The sequence below is a fragment of the Crocuta crocuta genome, unplaced genomic scaffold (assembly GCF_008692635.1).
Source record: "Crocuta crocuta isolate KB4526 unplaced genomic scaffold, BGI_CrCroc_1.0 scaffold382, whole genome shotgun sequence".
NCBI lineage: Eukaryota > Metazoa > Chordata > Mammalia > Carnivora > Hyaenidae > Crocuta > Crocuta crocuta.
In genome coordinates this window covers 1,927,332-1,943,143 of record NW_027531873.1, presented here as the reverse complement: position 1 = coordinate 1,943,143, position 15,812 = coordinate 1,927,332, and the positions used below count along the sequence as shown (strand labels likewise).

General features: G+C 35.9%; 1 protein-coding gene across 13 annotated transcripts in view; it reads right to left on the bottom strand.

Moving 5' to 3' along the window:
* The window catches only part of CCDC73 (coiled-coil domain containing 73), a 143,149-nt gene that overhangs the window by 99,036 nt on the left and 28,301 nt on the right, over window positions 1-15,812 (bottom strand). For 11 of the 13 annotated variants that reach the window (XM_077772853.1, XM_077772852.1, XM_077772856.1 and 8 more), the window contains one exon: window positions 3,243-3,395. The exons of the other annotated variants lie outside the window; for them this stretch is intronic. In XM_077772853.1, coding sequence (XP_077628979.1) covers window positions 3,243-3,380 — 138 coding nt within the window. In that variant the 5' untranslated portion in view covers window positions 3,381-3,395. The remainder of the gene's footprint in view (window positions 1-3,242; window positions 3,396-15,812) is intronic. 13 annotated transcript variants of the gene reach the window in all.

Below are 15,812 nucleotides of genomic sequence, written 5' to 3'. Positions count from 1 at the left end.
TGTGAGGTAATCTACATCCCATAAATAGTTCCCAAATAAGGTCTTTTCTTGCTTAGGTATGTCTACATTCCTATCCAACATTTTGTATAAAAATATTCCTGTAGCTCTATTCATAATAGCCAAAACTAGAAACCACTCAAGTAACCATCGATAGATGCACCAACTATGTTACATTTATACAAAAGAATACTACTCAGCTATAAAAAAGATAAACTACTGACATATACAACATAAATTCATCTTTAAAATATTATACTGTGTAAAAGAAGCCTTATATATAAGAAAATACACTATAATGATTCCTTTTACATGAATTTCTAGAACAGAGATAAACTAATCCATGGTGAAAAAAACTGGAACAACAGTTGACTCTGGATCAATAAGGGTGAGGAACAAGTGAGAAAGGACATGAAGGAACTTTCTGGGGGAGTTAGTAATGTTCTCTATCTTGATAAGGAACTAGATGACACTTGTTAAAATTCATGAAATGGTGCAGTCAAGAACTATACAATTCATTGTACAGTTGACCTTTGAACATGAAGGTTAGGGGCACCAACCCCCAGCACTGTTGAAAATCTACATATAACTTTTTTGTTACCCAAAAACAACTACTGATAGCCTACTACTGACCACAAGCCTTATCAATAACATAAACACTAATACATACTTTGTTTGTTGTATGTATTATATACTATATTCTTCCAATAGTTAGCTAGAGAAAAAAAATGTTAAGAAAATTATAAGACAAATATGTTTATCTTTAACATCGTACCAATTTTTTATTGAAAAAAAATCTGCATCTAAGTGTATTTGTGCAGTTCAAACCCATGTTGTTCAAGGTCAACTGTACATACATCTTATGTTAAAAGAAAAATACATAAATATTGAACTTCAGTTAATGATATGCATACTAAAGTATACTCATTTTAAACTGGCATGGAAATGCAACGAAAAAATGAGACTAAAGATAGAAGGATATATATAAGACCAAGAGTAGAATCTGGGCAGTGAGTGTACTAGATTCCCATTGCTGCTGTAACAAATGACAGCATAGTTTTTGGCTTAAAACAACTCATATTTAATCTATTACAGTTTGGGAAATGAGAAGTCTGATATGTTCCTAACTGAAATCAAGATGTTGTCTGGGCTGCATACCTTCTGAAGCCTCCACAAAAAAATTCCTTGCCTCTTCCGGCTTCCACCTGCACTCCTGGACTCATGGCTTCCTTCTGCGATGTTCCAAGGCAGCAGCGTTAACATCTTCAAATCTCTTTCTGACCATGCCCCCTACTTCTGTCATCACATCTTTTTCTCTGATATTGATTATCCTGCTTCTCTCTGCTTCTAAACTCTTGTGAAGACATTGGGCCCACCTGAATAATCTAGCATAATCCCTCCATCTGAAAATTCATAATCTTATCACATCTGCAAAATCCCTTTTGCCATGTAAGGTAACATATTCAAAGGTTCTCAGGATTAAGATGTGTACATCATTGGGATACAATTATTCTACCTACCATGGTAGGTATATGGGTGTTCATTATGAAATTTTCACCTATTATGTGTTTTTGAAATTTTCTTAATAAAATATGAGGGAAAAGTTAAAATCCAGCAATAGGGATAAAGTGTTGCCACCATACTAAATGTAAAAATCAGCATGTATCTTTTACCAATAAAATGGAGGAATTTTTCTCCTTCTTACAAATAAAGTTCTTCTTTCAATGAAGAATGTTATTAAAAGTAGTATTTACTAGGGTGCATAGGCGGCTCAGTTGGTTGAGCATCCAACTTCGGCTCAGGTCATGACCTTACAGTTCCTGAGTTAGAGCCCTGCATCTGGATTGCTGCTGTCAGCACAGAGCCTGCTTTGGATACTCTGTCCCCATCTTTGCCCCTTCCCCCATCTCTCTCTCTCAAAAATAAATAAAATGTTTTTTAAAAAGTAGTACTTAGTTCTGCATTTAGCTTTTAAAAGCACTATTTCTATTGTTACCCTGAAATGTTCAAAAGATTTTTAAAGGAAGTTTATTTTTTAACATGGAAATATAAACAGACCAAATCTAATGCTTAAAACATTGTAAAACAGAATATGAGGTTTTAAATTGTTACCTAGAGTTGCTTTAACTTAGAAAAGATATCACTTTAAGCTATTTTTACAAAAATCACTTTTTAATACTTATCCAACACAACTTTTTAAAGCAGGATTTCTTCTTTATTAAATAGGCCTTTGTTATACAGATAATAAATACCTTTATATAGGATGAACATCATGGTAATTAAGTTTTCTTATAACAAATTTCAATATTTTTATATTGAAGAAGAAGAAGTTCTAGGATTTAAAGAAGATTAGTTTTATATAGATATGCACGTGTCCCTTCGAAACCGCACTCTTGCACCCTTTGGGTAAATACCTAATAGTGCAATTGCTGGATTATAGGGTACTTCTATTTTTAGTTTTTTGAGGAACCTCCATGCTGTTCTTCAGAGTAACTACACCAGTTTGCATTCCCACCAGCAGTGCAAGAGGGTTTCCCTTTCTCCACATCCTCGCCAGCACCTGTTGTTTCTTGCGTTGTTAATTTTAGCCATTCTGGCAGGTGGGTGGTGATATCTCCTCATGGTTTTAATTTGTATTTCCCTAATGAGGAGTAATGTTGAACATCTTTTCATGTGTCTGTTAGCCACCTGGATGTCTCCTCTGGAAAAGTATCTATTCGTGTCTTCTGCCTATTTCTTAACTGGAATCTTTATTTTGGGGGGGTTGAGTTTGACAAATTCTTTATAAATTTTGGATACTAACCCTTTATCAGATATGTCCTTTACAAATATTTTTGTGAGCTCTACCATGAGATCTTGGGGCACTTGGGTGGCTCAGTTGGTTAAGCATCCAACTCTTGATTTTAGCTCAGGTCGTGATCTCACAGTTCATGAGTTCGAACCTCACGCTGGGTTCTCCACTGACAGTACAGAGCCTGCTTAAGATTCTGTCTCCCTCTGCTCCTCCCATGATTGTGCGCATGCTCGCTCGCTCTCTCTCTCTCTCGTTCAAAATAAATAAACTTAAAAAAAAAAAAAAAACATAAGATCATGACCCAAACAGAAATCAAGAGTCAGATGCTTCACCTACTGAGCCTCCCAGGTGCCCCAATCCTATTTTTGAAACCAATATTGCACTGCACTGTATATTAACTAACTAAAATATAAATTAAAAAATTTTTAAAGCATTATAAACATGAGCTTACCCTTCTCATACGTAATTCCTCTAATGCTTCCAGCAAACTTGTTTTGAAATCTAGTAGCTGAACAGAAAACATGGTCTCCGAAGGACTTTGAAGAGCAAAGATAGGAGATGATGAATCAGTCTTAAAGTCATTCTCCATACTAGCATTTATTTCCTGTAATATAAAGAAGTTTTAACTGAAAAAAGTCATTTACCTAGGTTTTTCAAGTAAAAGTGCATTTACCATAAAGATATAACCACCTGTATCCCATAATCCTTCAGGGTTAGCAATGAACAACAATTCTGTCATCAATCCTCTTCTAATCTTGATACACACTTGTGTTTTGTGATCCATCTATAGTTTCTCTGTGGCTGAGGCTTTTTCTGTTACTTAGTACCGGCAGGAACTAAATTTTCTGCCCCTAAACACAACAGCTTAAAAGTTGGATTCCTAAAAGTTGCAGGCAAGGTATGACCTTTCAGTAACTGCTTCATACCAAGGCTGCCAGACATTGTGCTTCCTAACTTTGCCTTGATATAATGCATTTTGTAAGGATGGTATGAATACTAATTAATAACAATGCAATCTTTCAACCCTACAGAGTTGAAAAAGAATGAAGTTTTATTAAAAACCAAGACTTAATTAAATATCTTTCTCAACCCAGATAACATGAGTCAGGCTACAAGAAACTTCTCTTTTCAACTTTTCATAATAATAATTATCAATTCATAGGTAGGTGGAAAGAAATGTACAGGGAGTCCTATACACCACTCAGCCTCTCCCAATGTTAAGATATTGCATAATAATAGTACAATATAAAAACTGTGTATCTGACATGGGTAAAATACACAGAACTTATAATAATTCTACCACTTACACATTCACTCATTTGTGTGTGGGTGTGTGTATAATTCTGTGCAAATTTATTATATGGATAGCTTCATGTAGCTACCGTTACAATCAAAATACAGAACTGTACCATTGACAGTAGCTCCCTCATGCAGCTTATTTGTTTTCATACCCACTACAGTAATCTTTTCTCTATTTCTATAATTGTTAATTTCAACAGTATTATATATAAAATGGAATCCTACATCACATTACCTATTAAGATTGGATTTTTTTAAGGGGTGCTTTGCTGGCTCAGTCAGTAGGGTATGTGACTCTTGATCTCAGGGTCATGAGTTCAAAATGTAGAGATTACTTTGAAAAATCGATGAATCAATCAATCTCATCTAATTAAAAAAAAAGATTAGATTTTTTTTCCACTCATAATAATTACCTTGGGGTTCATCCGAGCTGTTGTATCAACAGTTCATCCCTTATACTGCTGAGTAACATTGTATACTATGGGCATACTATGGTTTAACCATGCACTCACTGAAAGACATCTGAGTCATTTTTACTTTTGGCTTTTATGAATAAAGCTACCATGAACATTCATATACAAGTTTCTACATAAGTTTTCATTTCTTAGTGTTATATGTCCAAGAGTACAATTGCTGGGCTGAATGAATACAGTCCACTTTTAGTTGTGAAAGAAACTACCAAACTATTTTCCAGAATGGTAATACTGTTTTACAGTCTCACTGGCAATGTATCACTGATCCAGCTTCTCCAAATCCCCACCAGCATTCAGTGTTATCACTATTTTTTTTTTAAAGACAGATCCTTTTCTTTTTAAAAAAAAATTTTTTTTTTGAGAGGGAGAGATAGAGACAGCATTAGCAGGGGAGGGTTAGAGAGAGAGGGAATCACAGAATCCGAAGACAGGCTCCAGGCTCTGAGCTAGCTGTCAGCACAGAGCCCAACTCGGGGCTCGAACCCACGAACTGTGAGATCATGACCTGAGCCTAAGTCGGACGCTTAACCAACTGAGCCACCCAGGCGCCCCTTGCTACTTTTTATTCTAACCATTCTAACAGGTATTATATTAGTAAGCATTATCTAGAGAAATAGAGCCAGTAGGATGTATATGTACAGAGAGAAATTCACATTAAGGAACCGGGTCCAGCAAAACTTAAATCCTCTGTGCAGGCCAGCAGCCTGGAGGCCTAAAGAGGAGTTCATGTTGCAACTTGACCAAAGGCAGTCTAGAAGCAGTCTTCCTTTGGGAACATGAGTTTTTTTCCTCTTCCAGACTTCCACTGTTTGGATGAGGACCACCCATATTATGGAGAATAATCTGCTTTACTGAAAGTCTACTGATTTAAATGTTGATCTCATCTAAAAATTACCTTCATAACAATGTCTAGACAGATGTTTGACCAAATACATTTGGTCAATATATTTTTTTGTATTTTTTAAAATGAGCTTACCCTGGGGCACCTGGGTGGCTCAGCAGGATAAACGTCAGACTCTTGATTTCAGCTCATGTCATGATCTCATGGTTCGTGAATTCAAACCTCACATCCGGCTCCAAGCTGACAGCACGAAATCTGCTTGAGATTCTTTCTCTGCCCCTCCCCTACTTTCTCTCTCTCAAAATAAATAAACATTTAAAAATAATGAAATGAAATAAAATAAAATAAAATAAAAACGAGCTTACCCGTCCATAGCCTAGTCAACCTGACACATAAAATTAACCATCACAGGTGTGCACAAAGAAACTTTCTAAAAGGGAAATTCCCATTCCTGAAAATGATGGGCTACATTATTTGGAAAAACCCTCCAACTAAAAACAACAATTTTGAATAAAATATTTTCAAACCTTCTTAAAAGTATCAAAGATCTAGCAAGATAATAAAAAATTATAAAGCCAAATTCTCAATTCCAAAAAGACCATGAGCCAAGAACTAAACTGAACAGAGAAAGCCATCTTCACCCTGTAGGTATTTGCCAAATTGAGTACTGATGACCTCTGGTGTGAGATAGGGAGTGCAAACCTAAGGTCTGCCAGAATATGAAGTCTAATAAAAGACCTATTATATTAAGTAGAATTGAGAAGAGTTAAACTCATGAAACATTGAAGCAAAAACAACCCACCTTTTACAGGATAGCCGCCCACATGCCAAGCAGATAAAGCATAAAGGAGAAGAAAGGAGGTGGAGGCAAGAAGAGAGAAAGTAAAAAATGTCTCATCCCAGAAAATTGTAACAACTTAATTTCAGATAAATTTGTTAACAAAGGTTGTTTCACAAGACAGTGAAAGAAACCTCCACTTATGAACAGTATTTCAAATGTTTTCAGACTGATAGTGCCCATGAGAACCTAGCAGAAGCAAACAAAAATTCTTTCTAGAGAAATGTAATTTTATTGTAGGTACTCAAGAAATCTTTAAAAATTATTTTTCAAGGACAATGAGCAGCACATAAAGATAATCTGGCATGGAACACAACACTGCATTATGAGAACAAGCAGGAAAAAAATAGATAATAAAAACACACATATACTGCAGATTTTTCCATTACCACACACACAAAAAAAACTAGAAAACAGCTATGTTTACTATGTTTAAAGAAATAAAGTCAATGTTGAAACTATTTGCGAAGAAGAGCAGATTTTTAAAAGATCCCAGTATAATCTCGAGATAGAAAAAGTATATAATAAACAACTGATAACTCAATATGTTTCACAAAGACTAGACCTAGTGGAAGAGAGACCTACTGTACTATAAAAAAGATTAAGTACAATATTAAAGATGCAGCAAAAAAATATAAAAATGGAAAGTACAGAAAAAAGGTTAAAAATGAATATAAAGTCAGAGGGGATAACAGTTCCAGAAAAAAAAGCAAGAAATAAAGAAACAAACTATATTCTGAAGAAATGACAGCTGAGAATTTCCCAGAACTAAAGTAAACACCAAGTTGAAGATCAAGAAGGCCACTGAATCCAAAAATACTGCATTTGATTTAATCCTGACTGAAAAGAAAGAAGTTTATGGGCTGCACTGAGAAACTGAAGAGAGAGGAGTCACCAACATCTTTGGTCCATGCAAAACTCCAGCCTTTAATACTGTTTAATTCTTTTTTATGCTTGTTTTTTCAGTTCCATTCCCAATCTTTACAGATCACCCCTTTCAATATGCATCCTTGAATCTATAGTTACCCTTTTAATACACAGTGTTATGTGTTTGTGTGTTTAATTCACATAAATTCTATTATGCTATACAGGAAAACAATGTAGTGAATCCAAAATGGATTTAAAAAATCCGTATCTACAGATATTACAGTAAAATGACAGAAAAAAATCTCAAAGCATTACAACTAAGTCTCAAAGGAATTAAGGAATATAGATATTACCAAAACAAGGAAGCAAAGACAATATGAGAATGAAAAATTACAGGCCAATATAGCTCATGAAAGTAGATCCTAATTCTAAACAAAATAATAGCATACTGAAAGTGACAACAGATAAAAATAATAATATCATAACCATGTTGGGTTCATCACAGAAATCTAAAGTTTAACATTAAAAATCAATTATTATAATTCTCTGCATTAAGATGGTAAAAGAAAAACANAGAGTAAAAAAAAAAAAAAACAAAAAAAACCTCTCAGGGGGCTCCTGGCTGGTTCAGTGGGTAGAGCATGTGGCTCCTGATCTCAGAGTCATGAGTTCCAGCCCCACACTGGAACTTTATTTTTTTTAATTTTTTAAACATTTATTATTGAGAGACAGAGCATGAGCATGGGAGAGGCAGAGACGGTGGGGAGACATAGAATCCAAAGCAGGTTCCAGGCTCTGAGCTGTCAGCACAGAACCCGACAAGAGGCTTGAACTCACAAACCACGAAATCATGACCTGAGCCAAAGCTGAACACTTAACTGACTAAGCCACCCAGGCGCCCCATGCTTAAATAAACATAAAAAACAGGAAAAAAAAAAAAAAACCCTCTCAATAAGAAAATAATCAAAAGAACTTCCTTAATTTTCAGCAAAATCTATAAAAATGTTTTAGCAACATCATACTTTACAGTGAAAAGTTGAAAGCATTCACCCTGAGATTAGGAATAAGGCAATTATCAATATTTTATTAAAGGCAACACAATAAAAAAAAGTACATAGACCAAACAGCAAGAAATGTAACTATATTTAACTAATGAAATAATTGAGAACACAGGATATCTTTTTAAAACTACAGATTAAAGGGGGGCCTGGGTGGCTCAGTCAGTTAAGCGGCCGACTTCAGCTCAGGTCATGATCTCACGGTTTGTGGGTTCGAGCCCTGTGTTGGGCTGTGTGCTGGCAACTAGCTCAGAGCTTGTTTCAGATTCTGTGTCTCCCTCTCTCTCTGATCCTCCCTTGTTCATGCTCTCTCTCTCTCTCAGAAATAACTAAAATATTTTTTTTTTAATTTTTTTAAACTACAGATTAAGGGGTGCGTAGGTGCGTGCTCACTTCAGCAGCACATATANAACTAGCTCAGAGCTTGTTTCAGATTCTGTGTCTCCCTCTCTCTCTGATCCTCCCTTGTTCATGCTCTCTCTCTCTCTCTCTCAGAAATAACTAAAATATTTTTTTTTAATTTTTTTAAACTACAGATTAAGGGGTGCCTAGGTGCGTGCTCACTTCAGCAGCACATATTCTAAAAAAGGGGTGCTTGGGTGGCTCGCATACAAGTCTTGGTTTCAGCTTGGGTTTGGATCTCACAGTTGGTGAGTTTGAGCCCCACGCTGGGCTCTGTGCTGGCAGTGTGGGGCCTGCTTGGGATTCTCTCTACCCTTCTCCTGCTCACATGTCTTTCTTTCAAAATAAATAAATAATCTTAAAAAATAAATAAGTAAAACTACAGATTAAGTATTAGAATTAGTAAGAGGATTTAACAAACTAGAAAGAAACAGAAACAATATACAATAATTCAACTACACACTAAGAAAAAAGCTTGGAAATAAAATTTAAAATAACATTTGTGGGGCACCTGGGTGGCTCAGTTAGTTGAACATCTGGCTTTTGATTTCGGCTCAGGTCATGGTCTCATGGTTCATAAGCTCAAGCTCCACACCTGCTTGGGATTCTCTTTCTCCCTCTCCCCTTCCCCCACCATGCATGTACTTGCTCGCTCGCTCTCTCTCAAATAAACATTTTTTAATAATTAAATCAATCAGGAAATAACATTTGCAACACTAGGGCATTTATAACACTAGAGCAATTAAGACAGTGTAATGATAATGCAGAAGAAAACAGACCTATGAAATGCAACAGGAACTTAGATGCCTGGATATATGTCTATGTGTATCTACATATACACATATACCATCTGAGGAAGGGAAGGACTATCTATTTTCAGTAAACAGTTCTAAGATGACTGTGTATCTATTTCAGAAAAAAATGAAAATTTATCCCCTACTTCACATCACACACAAAGATAATCCTACATGGATTAGAAAATCAAATTTTAAAGGCAAAAATATACAGTGAGCATACCTCATTTTACTACACTTTGCACATATTGCATTTTTTACAGATCAACGGTCTGTGGCAATCCTGCATCAAGCAAATCTATCAGCACCATTTTTCCTACAGCATTTGCTTACATCATAACTCTGTGTCACACTTTGGTTATTCTAGTAAATTCTTTTTTTTTTTAATATTTTTATTTATTTCTAGGAGAGAGAGAGACAGCGTGAGCAGGGGAGGGTCAGAGAGAGAGGGAGTCACAGGCTGAAACAGGCTCCAGGCTCTGAGCTGGCAGTCAGCACAGAGCCTGACGCGGGGCTCGAACCCACGCACCGCAAGATCATGACCTAAGCGAAAGTCGGACGCTTAACCGACTAAGCCACCCAGGCGCCCCTGGTTATTCTCATAATATCTCATACTCTCTGATTATTATTTTATGTTATGGTCATCTGTGATCAGTGAATATACTCACTAAAAGCTGAAACAGTAATTGTCATTTTTTAGCAATACAGTATTTTTTAATTAAGGTATATACATTGTTCTTTGTAATAGTGATATTGCACACTTAACAGACTGCAGTATAGTGTAAATGTAACTTTTATATGCACTAGAAAACAAAACAATTCATTTGACTTGCTTTAATCATGGTAGTCTGGAACTGAACCCACAATACCTCTGAGGTAGGCCTGAAATGCTATTGGAAGGTAATACAGATATATTAGTGTCTCCTGGACTAAGAAAGGATATTTTAAACAAGACACAAAAAGTACCACTAATGAAGCAAAAGACTAATAACTAATTCATTATTAAAATTAAGAATTTCTGGGGGCACCTGGGTGGCTCAGTTGGTTAAGTGTTAACTCTTGATATCAGCTCAGATCTTGATCTCAGGGTTTTGAGTTTGAGCCCCTTACTGGGCTCTGCGCTGGGTGTGGAGCCTACTTTAAAAAGTAAAGAAGTAAAGTAAAATAAAAGTAGAGTAGTGTAAAGCAATGTAGTATAAAGTAAAAAGTAAAGTAAAATAAAATAAAAAACTTCTGTTCACCAAACGACATGATAAAGAGAATAAAACAATAAATCACAAAGCATTAGAAAAGATACCTTTAACATGTATAACCCAAAAAGGAGTAATATCACAGAATGTGTATATTTTTTTCACAGAATTTATTTTAATATAATAAAAAGAAAATGACAGGGGTGCCACAGTGGCTCAGTTGGTTAAGCATCCGACTTGGTTTTGGCTCAGATCATGATCTGCATCATGGAACCAAGTCCCTCAACATTGGCCTTCACACTGATTGTGAGGCCTCCTTAAGAATTCATTCTCTCTCTTTCTCTCTGCCCCTCTCCCTGCTTGCACTCTCTCTCTCTCTAAAAAAGAAAAAAAAAAAAGATAAACAGAAAAGTGTGCAAGATATTAAAACAGTTACTTAGTAAAGAGGATATGCAAATAGCCAACATTCACAGGAAAAGATGTTCATTAGTAATCAAGATTACGGAAATTAAAACTCCAAGATTTCATAACATATTCACCCGACTGGCAAAAATTTTTAAAGTTTGACATTACCAAGTATTAGTGAAAAAGTGAAGCAAGCAGAACTGCCAGACATTGTCAGTATCGAACTTGGCAAAACCACTTCAGAAAAGTTTGGCAGTATAAGGTTGAAATATAAATCCTTTATCAATGTATAATCCTTTATCAAACTCCTTCAAAACATAATGGCTAAAAATAACAATGATTAAAGAATACCTCAACATAATAAAAAGCCATAACGGAAAAGCCCACAACTACATAATACTGAGTGGTGAAAAGCTGAAAGCTTTTCCACTAAGATTAGGAACAAGACAAGGTTGCCCACTCTCACCTTTTATTCAACATAGTATTGAAAGTCCTACCCAGAACATTAGGCAAGAAAAGGAAATAAAAGGCATCCAGATAGGAAAGGAAGAAGTAAAACTGTCACTATTTGCAGATGACACATACATAGAAAACTCTAAAGACACCACCAAAACATTATTAGAACCAGTAATTCAGTAAATTTGTAGGATACAAAATCAATGTACAAAAATCTGTTGCATTTGTATATGCTATAACCATCTATTAGAGAAATTACAGGGTACCTAGGGTGGCTCAGTTGGTTAAGTGTCTGACTTCAGCTCAGGTCATGACCTCGTGGTTCATGAGTTCAAGCCTGGTGTTATGCTCTGTACTCAGAGCCTGGAGCCTGCTTCAGATTCTGTGTCTCCCTCTCTCTCTGCCCCTCCCAGCTCATGCTCTCTCGTGCTCTCTCTCTCTCTCAAAAATAAACACAGAGAGAGAGAGAGAGACAAATTAAGAAAATCTCATTTACATTTTATCAAAAAGAATACTTAGGAATAAATTTAATCAAGGAGGTGAAAGACCTGTACACTGAAAATTATATGACACTGATAAAAGAAACTGAAGAATACACAAATAAAAGCAAAGATACTCCATGCTCATGGATTGAAATAATTATTAAAATTTCCATACTGCCCAAAACAATCTACAGATTTAATACAATCCCTATCAAAACTTCAATAGCATTTTTCACAGATAGAACAAACAATCCTAAAATCTGTATGGAACCACAGAAGACCTCAAATAGCCAAAGAAATCTTGAGAAAGAAGAACAAAGCTAGAGGTATCACACTTCCTGATTTCAAGCTATAATACAAAGCTGTAATAATTGGGGTGCCTGGGTGGCTCAGTAGGTTAAGTGTCCGACTCTTGATTTTGGCTCAGGTCATGATCTCATGGTTCATGAGACCAAGCTGTAAGTCAGACTCGGAGCTGACAGCACAGAGCCTACATAGGATCCGCTCTCTCCCTCTCCCTCTCTGCTCACACTTACTCTCTCAAAATAAATAATAAATATTTTTTAAAAGCTATAATAATCAAAACAGTATGGTATTGGCATAAACACAGACATATAGTTCTCTAAAGTTGAATCTATTTCTTAGTTTGCCTCCCTTTTTTTTTCCTAAACAGACATAAAGATCAATAGAACAGAATAGAGAATCCATTCAGATATGGTCAATTTATGAAAAAGGAGTCAAGAATATACAATAACAGTCTCTTCATTAAATGGTGCTGGAAAAATTGGACAGCCACAAGCAAAAGAAAGAAACTGGACCACTATCTTACATCATACACAAAAACTAAAGTAGATTAAAGACTTGAACATAAGACCTGAAATGATAAAACTCCTTAAAGAAAACAGGTGGTAAGCTCCTTGACATGAGCCTTGGAAATAATGATTTTTTAATTTGACACCAAAAGTATATATAAACAAATCGGAATACATCAGACTAAAAAACTTCTGCACAGCAAAGGAAACCATAAACAAAATGAAAAGGCAACTTAACCAAATGGGACAAAAGATTTTCAAGTAATATCTGATAAGCAGTTACTATCTAAAATATATTTAAGAACCCATACAACTCGCTAGAAAAAAAAACAATACAATTTTTAAAAATGTTCTTAATGTTTACTTTTGAGAGAGATTTTTAAAATTTTAATGTTTTACTTATTTGTGAGAGAGAGACAGAGAGAGAGAGAGAGTGCACATGAGCAGGGGAGGGGCAGAGAGGGAGACAGAATCCAAAGCAGGCTCCAGGCTCTGAGCTGTCAGCACAGAGCCCTATGTGGGGCTCGAACTCAGTAACTGTGAGATCATGACCTGAGCTGAAGTCAGAAGCTCAACCGACTGAGCCAGTCAGGTGCCCCAGAAACAATCCAGTTTTTAAAAAATGGGCAAAGGATCTGAATAGACATTATTCCAAAGAAGACATACACATGGACAACAGGTACATGAAAAGATGATCAACATCACTAACCAGAGAAATGCATATCAAAACCAAAATGAGATATCACCTCACCATTTGTTAGAATGGCTAAAATCAAAATGACAAGAAATAACAAGTGTTGACGAGGATGTGAAGAAAAGGGAACCTTTGAGCACTATTGGTAGGAATGTAAACTGGTACAGCCACTATGGAAAACAGTATGGAGGGTTCTCAAAAACTAAAAATAGAACTACCACATGATCCAACAATTTCACTTGAGTATTTATCCAAAGAAAATGAAAACACTGATCAGGGATGCCTGGGTGGCTCAGTTGGTTAAGCGTCCAACTTCGGCTCAGGTCATGATCTCATGGTTCGTGGGTTCTAGCCCCGCATTGGGCTCTGTCCTGACAGCTAGCTCAGGGCCTGGGGCCTGTTTCGGATTCTGTGTGTGTGTCTCTCTCTCTCTGACCCTCCCCTGCTCACGCTGTCTCTCTCTCTCCCTCTCTCTCAGAAATAAATAAAACATTAAAAAAATTTAAAAAAGAAAACACTAACTCAAAAAATATATGTACCCCATGTTCATTGCAGCATTATACACAATAGCCAAGACATGAAAACAACCTAAGTATCCAGCAACAGATGAATGGATAAAGAAAAGATTATTATTTTTTTGCCATAAAAAAAAAAGAAGGAAATCTTGCTGTTTGTAGTATCATGGATGGACCCTGAGGGTGTTAGGTTATGCTGAAATAAATTAGACACAGAAAGACAAATACCTTGTGATTTCACTTATATGTGGATCTAACCAACAAGAACAAACCAAAGAGATACAAAGAACAGATTGCTGGCTGCCATATATGGGCGATGGAAGTAGGTAAAATGGGTGAAGGGGGACAAAAGGTACAAACTTCCAGTTATAAATAGATAAGTCATAGGGATGTAATATACAGCACGGTGACTATAGTTAATAATACTGTATTATGTATTTGAGGCAGAGAAAGATACCATATGTTTTCACTTACAGGTGGATTAGGAGAAACTTAATGGAGGACCATCGGGGGCTATATTACAGCCCTTATTTTCTCATGATTCCATGAAATTTTAAGAGCTATGTGTTAAAGACCAGCCACCAAACTCAAGTTTGGGATTATCTTCATTCTGCAAAATTACAAATGTAGATACAAACTATATGGCTGTCTCAAATCTAAACTGTCTGCATTATAAAATAAAACTTAAGGCTGTTGAAAAAATAATAATACTGTATTATCTATTTGAAAATCACTAAGAGTAAATCTTCAAAGTTCTCAGCACAAGAGAAAGTTTGTAACTAAGTACAGTTAACTAAACTTAGTGTGGTGATCACTTTGTGATACATACAAATATTGCATCATTATACTGTATACCTAAAATGAATATAATGTTATATATCAATCATATCTCAAGCAAAAAAGGAAACAAAGCATTTATTTAGCTTAGGATTCTATGGATTTGCAGTTTGGGCTGGAGTCAACTGGATGGTTTCTCTGTTCTCTGCTGAATTTATTTTTGATTCTCTGATCAGCTGCCTATAAGATGACTCTGCTTCTGGGGATTCACGGTCAGCTGAGATACAAGGACAACTGAACTACATCATGTATTAAGGCAGCCTAGGCTTGTTTACATAGTGGCTGGCCCTGGTTGCAAGAAGAAAAGCAGAGCATGCACGGATTCTTGAGGCCCAGGCTCAGACATGGTGTAACAATGCTTCTGTCGTATTCTAATGGCCAAAGTAAATCACAAAGCCAGTCCAGATTCAAGAGGTAGAAAAAATACACTTCACCTCTTAAAGCGTGGAGATGAAGTCACATTGCAAAGAATATGAATACAGAGAAAGCAGAAATTGTGTCTATTTATGCCATCTACCAGAACACCAGCAATTACTTTCTTGACCCAGCAATTACTTTCTTCTGTATGTACCTCTACTCCCATTCTGATATGTCAAACTTTTACCATCCTTCAAGGCTCCACTAAAATATCTCTTCCTCCAAGAAGTCATTTTGGTCTCACTAATTAAAGTGGTTCTTTCCTTTTGCTGAAAGCAACAATAATATGTAAATATCTTAAAATACTTCTTATATCTAGAGTTGTTGTAGCTAATTACCCAATAACTTCTTCATCACAGAGATTAAACTAAGCCAATTTTGGTAATCTCATCACCTTTGCCACTGAATGATTCATAAACCAGCAAGCAACTCAATCCTGGCCAAAGAGATCTGAAGGAAGTAGATTCCGAATAAAGTCTTCTGAAAGAGTTCTCCTTGCTCCGAAGAAAGTTACAGGATGAAATAAGCCCTTTCTGCTGGATATTGGTCTGTCTAGTTTTAACACCTGGAATTGCTGAAGTCACCTTTAAAAACAAAAGGAATCATCTTGAAGGCAATTACAATGTAAGAGTAGTGATAGG